Below are 7,598 nucleotides of genomic sequence, written 5' to 3' on the forward strand. Positions count from 1 at the left end.
ATACATACCCAGTATATATAGACCAATAACTAGAAAAAAAAAATCAAAGTAACTGTACCGATATACAGTCGAAAGCAAATGTGTAGTCGTCTCCAGTCCACTTCTGTCACCCCCAATATCTAGATTCCAGAATTTCAGGTGTAGGAAGAATTTGGTTGTTAGGTAGGAGGGCAACGGGCAGGGGAAGGACGACGGTGGGCCGGGGAAGTACTTGTTTGAGCTGTATGGTTTGTGATGGGGGACCACTAAAAATTATGGATGAACGTAAATTCAGTATAATTTCTTTAGATTTGAATTTTATCATTATAATGATTTTAACTCATGGTTATATGGTATATTTGTTTTGTTATTTGCTCTGCCATTCTCACGAACAACTTGTTGACAAAAACGATCGATGTTCAGTTTGGAAATATATTATGATCCGACTGAAAAATCTTTCGTAAACACAAGAATAGGAGTCTTCTCTCTCTCTCTCTCTCTCTCTCTCTCTCTCTCTCTCTCTCTCTCTCTCTCTCTCTTCCCATATATATAAATAAGTTTATATATATATATATATATATATATATATATATATATATATATATATATATGTATATATATATACATATATATGTGTATATATACATACATATATATATATATATATATATATATATATATATATATATATATATATATCTATATATATATATCTATATATATATATATATATATATATATATATATATATATATATATATATATATATATAGATATATATATAGATATATATATATATTTCCTTAGCACACGCTACTCCCACTATCTTCCTCTACTTTCCCTTAGCTGCTCTTATCCTGTTCTCAACTTAAGCCTGACATTCTCCCTACAGACTTATGATTAATTGACCGAATAGAGATGCAATCTAGTAAAAGTCGCGAGAAAGCCATCCTGAACATTTGCGTAAGATAACGTATTTTTTTTTTTATCATGTAGGGTACTAGTATAATTGTGTAAAACAAGGAACAATATGCCTTTCCGATTAACTTTTAAAAAATAGATGCTTTGATTTACAAAAGAAGGTCCGTATAACTTTACAATAGAAACACTAACGATAACGATGGAAAAATTAAGTCAATGAAATTCTGTGAGACGAATTGCTAATGAGAATTTGTATTTGATGATATAATTGATCGATTTTGTTTAATATGAAATAAACAGAAAATTCTCGAGCGACAAAAAACATTCAAAAAACCAAAAAAGGTTATGCTGTTTTCTAGAGTTGGTTTTGTCTGAAGGTATACAGAAAACGAAATCGATACACACAACATATATATTTTAAGGTGGTGAAACATGGAGGTAAAAATAAAATACAAAACTCAATTCAGTATTTTAATAAAAAAGTATAAAGTACGAACAATCCTATTGAATTAACAATATCCTCTTTAGTTTCAATGACCTTTCTGTTATCGGCTATCGACTCTGCATCATAACCTGTAAGTTTAGACAGTTACATTATAAACACAAATTACCACTGAAGGCACAAACAATATGAAACTATATCGCTTAATATACGGGCAATACATGAAAATTCTTAATTACCAATCGAAGATAAATTGGTCAGGTTACAATTACCGGTCGTTACTGTACCCAGGTAAGCCTACCACACCTACAATGAACAAGAAGGAAAGGGAACTAATTACAGGTAGACCAACAATGTCAAATATTCTCAAATAAATAATATCGACATATAATATCAGTAACTAATTAATAACCTACCAGCGGAAAACAACACCATCCGTATAATGGGCTAAGACTGATCAATACAATCCAACTGTAACACTAGCACTCGCAGAACTGTACGAGAAAAAATAAAGTAACAAAACTATTACGGATGCATAATACATGTAAAGTTTTACGTAACTTGTCCTTACAGAGTTATTTTATTGTTATTTTAGGTCACGTCAGGACTTCTGAAACCTCAACTAAAAGACACTAATGGCCTTACCTTAGCTAAAGGGCGAAGCATGTATGGCTTAAGTGAAGGATTTTATATCGATCATGCGCTCCGTGCAAGATGCAAAGTCCAGAGATGGGGAGAGAGAGAGTGAGCCTGTATTTAGCAAAGAGCCATTTTCAAAATGAAAGCACAAACGTCGACAGGATCCATTTGTAGTAAATGTCTTCCACTCAACAAGTCTGTTTAGCGCTCTTCATAGCAGCTCAGTACCCACGGTGTCCAAAAGTGAAAAGCGAGAGTGGACCCCTTAAGCTACACTCTCCGTTGAAGTAGCAGAATTCACTGACGACCATTTCTCCGCCGTGTCACACGTTAGCTCGGAAACCAAAACAAAGATTAGTTCCCGAGAATTATTGCTTGTCTTGGTCCTTAAGAAGACCCAACAACAGATAAGGCCATTATGCAAATTAATTTAAAATTACATTCCAAAAAGCCTGTAAAGACATTTTACAAAAAACAGTCATGCACACAGAACATAACAAAAATTTACCCCACTCAAGTCCACACAAAACTGCGTGAGAAATTAGAAAAAAAAATTTATACAGAAAAATAAATCATATTTATTTTTGTACACTGGAGGGCACAGGATGCAAATTTCCCACCACTAGAAATTTGCATCATACCTTATAACTATAACATAAGTCGAGTCAAATTTCTGCTCCTAATGGCAGCCTTCCTGAGAGTCCTTTGGGGTGAACTCTCATTAATAGACAACTTACGGGAGCTCTGTTTGTCGTCATTATCTGAATTGTAGGATGCATCTGGAACTACCTTAAGATAAGGGATTAAAGTAGTGACATGTCTTTTAATCAACTCACGAGTCTTCCCTTTAAGTATAATAGCCCCAGTAGTTTCCCCCAAATCATTCTCCTCTATACCCTTCACAATTCCCAATGGAAAATTAATGGTTTTAGTGTTTGGTTCTTTGATGAGGACTATATCACCAATGCCCAACTTCTGGTGACAAACTGGTCTATATCTGTCCTTGCGGTCCACAGCCTGAGCTACCAGGGTACTTAAAAACTCATTCTGGTAAGCTTCTAGAAGATTATACCTAACCTTACGAAGTTTTTCATACTCATCCTTTATTATTTCTGTAGGGCTGCTACTCATCTTCCACTCAGGATCATCAGGTACCTCTTGTAAATCTGGAATTAAATTCAACGACACCAGCTCATACCCCTTGACTAACATTTCTGGAGTTATGGGCTCTGGGCAAGAATCTGCCTCAGTCTCCCTTAAAGATTCCTTAAAGGCTATTGGCCTCTTATTAGCTAAATGAACAACATTACACACTAAATATTCAAAATCAGGCAAAGAAAGTACCCAAGTTTTAATAGCTGAAAAAATAAGTTTCTTCACTAATTTTACGCAAGACTCTACAAGTGATCCTAGCTCACTATGGCCTTTAAAGAATTGCTGAAACTTTACATGCTTAATGCCATTAGACTCCAAATACAATTTAGTGTCAGGATCATTGATGAAGCTAGTGATTATGTTACCTCCTGCCACCAACTGCGAGCCTGGATCACTAACACAAAGCTGCGGGAATCCATATCCAAAAACATGTAATGAAAAGGCTCTCAAATACTCATTCACACTTAAATCTCGACATATCTTCAAATTAATAGCCCTTGACCAAGTGCAGGTGAAACACAAAATCCATACCTTCATCTTTTCAGCTCCCTGTTTAACATTAAATGGTCCAATGAAATCAACAAAAATATTAGAAAATGGAACAGCAGGGGGACTAGAACGAAATTCTCGATAAGTGTTCTGGTTCAATCTCACACTTCTTGTGTTAAACCTGTGGCATGAAACACATTGTTTAATGGCATTCTTAATGACAGAAAAATGTTTAGGAATGAAAAAGCACTTACGAAGCTCAGATAGGACAGAATAGCAACCACCATGCAATAATTTGGCATGTGTATCCATTATAATTAGTTTAGTCAAATAACTCTTGGGATAAAGCAATATAGGAAACTGTTTGTTATGTCCATACCATTTCTTGAACTTTGATTTTATTCTTAAAATGCCATCTGAATCTATGAACACATTAAGTTGGCTCACAAGTGCAGGTATATCCTTCAAAGGTTTACTTGAGAGTCTGAAGTAAGAAAATATTTCCATAAAGTGTTTCTGTTGATCTTCTAGAATTAATTTCCTTAAAGCTAAAGCAGAATAGTTTACATTATTCAAATTCTCTACTTCAACTCCCGCTTTCCTCTTCCAGTGGTCAATACAAAGTATTACCCTCCTGTAAATCAATTTAAGCTTTTCTAAAGTAGAATATTTCTCATGTTCAAGAAGAGGTTCACCTGGAAACGCACTCTGCTCAGCAACAGAAATACTAAGAGCATTAGTGTTTGAGCTAGGAACTGTGAAATAAAGAAACTCATTGCCAGGCACCACCTCAGGACCTGAAATAAAGAATGATTTAGAGACAAGTCTAGGAGAAAGGCATCGGGTGACACAGTCTGCTGGATTGTCTTTTCCAGCTATAAAGATAAAACTGACAGGTTTAATTTCACATAATTTCCTGATATTGCTTATCCTATTCTGTACAAATACTGAATGCTTCTGCATTTTGGAGTATGTACATTCTGATGCTTGCAGCCACTGCAAAGCACAACTGGAATCACAGTACAAATCTAAGCCATCAATGTCAATGGACTTCACACACGAAGGATCAGCCAGATCTCTATAAATCTCCATCAGGGTTTCTACCCCTAATGATATAGCATTCAACTCCAGTGCTGGAACGGACTTACCTTTCAACAACTTATTGATCAAGCGGTTCTTTGCCTGCAAAAAGCTAATCTCACCTGAGTCAATATCTTCAATGTATACCACAGTACCATAAAAATCACGACTTGCATCTGTGAATGCTTTCAGTCTAAATTTTCCATTTCTTTGCCCAATGAACCTCTGGACTTTCACCGGCTGGGAACCATTCACCTGCCTGCAAATGTTCCTCCATTCCCTTTGGAGACTGGGGGATAGTACTTGATCCCAAGCCAGCTCCTTTGAGCACTGAAGTCTATGCATATAAAGTCTACTTCTATTAAAGACAGGTATATTAAAACCAAAAACATCAAAGTTACTGGCAATAGTCTGCAAAACCTTACGTTTTGTATCAGCATCTGGGTTTAGCGAGATTTCCTTAGTATAAATTACATCATCAGCTCTATTCCATACAATACCAAAAAGGCTATTCTCAACCGGAGTATTGGTTTCAAACTTTGCATCAATTTCAGCCTGAAGGGTAACATCATTTGTTACTAACTGTTGTATCTCAAACTTATATGGGTTGAAAATATACGGCAACTGTGAACAAGCCCACTTCAAATACTGGGAATCAGCAGAACCAACAGCTCCATTGTCCATATAAAATAGAGAGTACAACAATAACTTAAGGTTCCTCAGCTGTGGGTCTGGTTCATATTGGTGCACTAGTATATAATACAGAGCTAGCATGAGTAAAAATGGACTACAACGAAGACCAAAACTAAGTCTAACATTCTTGTAGGCTACAAGAGAGTAATCGTTCTTCTGTACATTTTTGAACCAAAAAAAACAGCAACCTAGCTTGATCATTATTGTTCAAGGACAACATGTTAAAAGCTTTCTTAAGATCATACGTTAATAACTTATCAAACCTCAAGTGTAAGAAGGCTGAAGACAGCTTCTGGTTAAGGTTAGGTCCTGGATCTATACACTGATTATGAGAGAAACCACACTTAACTTTGACAGTTTCTTTGAGATTAGACAAAAACACAATACGGCACTTTGTGGTTTCTTTCTCAGGCCTAAAAACAGCCATGTGTGGGAGAAATGAATAATTTGGATGCTCTGCCTTAAATGAATCTAAGTCTGAAATCTTCTCAATTACTCCATCTTTTAACTGATCCCTAATTACCTGATCAACTAACTGCAAATGCCCATCCTTTTTCCGTAATTTCTTAAGATTTGCCTTTAGTATCAACCTTGAGAGATTTTCGTTAGTTGATAACCTATGTGCAATTTTGCTATTCCACAAGAGGGGAACTATAAGTCTTCCATCCTTTTCCCTTGAAAAATTACTCAACGTAAAATTCACCCACTTCTGATTAGTCTCTGACATAATACTTTCAGCACTATTGGCGTCCAGATTAAAAAAGCGGCGGCATTCGTGTTCAAGCACTTCATCAGTAGCCTTGAGCAATTTAGATTCTACAATCTGACCTTTATCATCTAACACTGCTATGTTGCTGCCTACCTCAAGTTCCTTGTAATGTAGGTCACACACTTCATCATCCAAAAGAGGGTCAATTTGTATTTTACATAAGAAAGAACAGGTAGTAATTTGGGAGCAAGAGGAAAAATCAGTCCTGCTTGAACGTAGTGGATTAATTACTTCTAACCTCTCATTACAAATATTAGGCAGACCCAAAAATTTAATATTTTTGCTCAAATTTTCAAGGTTTCCCATTAGCAAAATACCATGCTGTGATTCAGTGTATACTGAAGGGGGGTTACAACCAAAGGCTACATCTTTACCCATTAAAGCGTAATGTGCATCAGATCCCAATAAAACCTGAACATTATCAATACTGTCACTGTCTTTACAAAGTTTCTTATCTGCCAATATGAATCCCTTATTCTCGAACGATTCCACTATCTTGCCTAACCCTGGAAGATTTAACTTTATATTAATGCTAGGAACCACAAGTGCAGGAACATTTGAAATACAATTGCCGAACTTCATAGGAAGTTGAATAAGTCTGCTTATATATTCTTTAGAACCATTAAACCCATTAACAGTTAATTTTACACTAGGTTCTAGAACAGGCAAACTACACTTATTAAGCAAGCCCTCTGTAACAAAGGAACTCTGAGAACAGCTATCCTTAAGACCTCTAAAAATACCATCCACTCCAGGGACAGTAAATGAAAAGGAAGGGAGTACTGTCTTATTGACAATACTGGGAAGAACTGCAATACTACTATTCACTTCATTAATGGAAGCTTCCCTCTTAACATCAGCTTTACCCGAATGTATTGGAGTACCTTCTTTATGCTTTCCTTCAGGGGGCGAAAGCTTAACTTCAGAAGACTTTGAGCACAGACAGTGAAAATGAAGCCCCGAACATTTCACGCACTTTTGACGAAATTCAAATCTACATTGCCTACTCATATGGTTAAGATTCCCACATCGAAAACATCCTTTCAGTATTTTCAAACGCTGAAGCTTTGCTTCTGGAGTGTCATAACGTTTGCATTTAAATATAGAATGATTATTTTCACCTTCTACACAAAGTGTACAATAAAACCTCCTAACCTCAGGCAATGTCTTAATAGCTAAACTAGTAGTTTTCTGTCTAACACTAGATTGAAGAGTACGTAAAGAAAGTTCACTTTTCAAGCAATTCTCATACCTCTCACAGGCAATAAAAAAATTGTCCATTATCTCCTGAACAGAAGGATAAGTCTTTGTAGTAATCTGAACCAATTCCCTCTTAAACTTGTCATTAAGTCCATTCCACATGAAATATTGAATAAAATCATCAGGAGTCATTTTAAGAGTCTTCACAGACTCAACAACTGTTCTTAAAAT

General features: G+C 35.8%; 2 protein-coding genes across 4 annotated transcripts in view; both read right to left on the reverse strand.

Moving 5' to 3' along the window:
* Positions 1–2,629: 2,629 nt before the first annotated feature.
* LOC137617652 (uncharacterized) lies at positions 2,630–5,479 on the reverse strand. Its single transcript, XM_068347659.1, has one exon. The coding sequence runs from the start codon at positions 5,477–5,479 to the stop codon at positions 2,630–2,632; it is 2,850 nt and encodes a 949-aa protein (XP_068203760.1).
* A 36-nt stretch (positions 5,480–5,515) lies between these two features.
* LOC137625839 (uncharacterized) overlaps positions 5,516–7,598 on the reverse strand; it is a 4,339-nt gene continuing 2,256 nt past the window's right edge. For all 3 annotated transcript variants that reach the window (XM_068356740.1, XM_068356755.1, XM_068356747.1), the window contains one exon: positions 5,516–7,598. This exon is cut by the window's right edge. In XM_068356740.1, the coding sequence (XP_068212841.1) occupies positions 5,517–7,598 (2,082 nt within the window). In that variant the 3' untranslated portion in view covers position 5,516.

Source organism: Palaemon carinicauda, chromosome 2 (assembly GCF_036898095.1).
Source record: "Palaemon carinicauda isolate YSFRI2023 chromosome 2, ASM3689809v2, whole genome shotgun sequence".
NCBI lineage: Eukaryota > Metazoa > Arthropoda > Malacostraca > Decapoda > Palaemonidae > Palaemon > Palaemon carinicauda.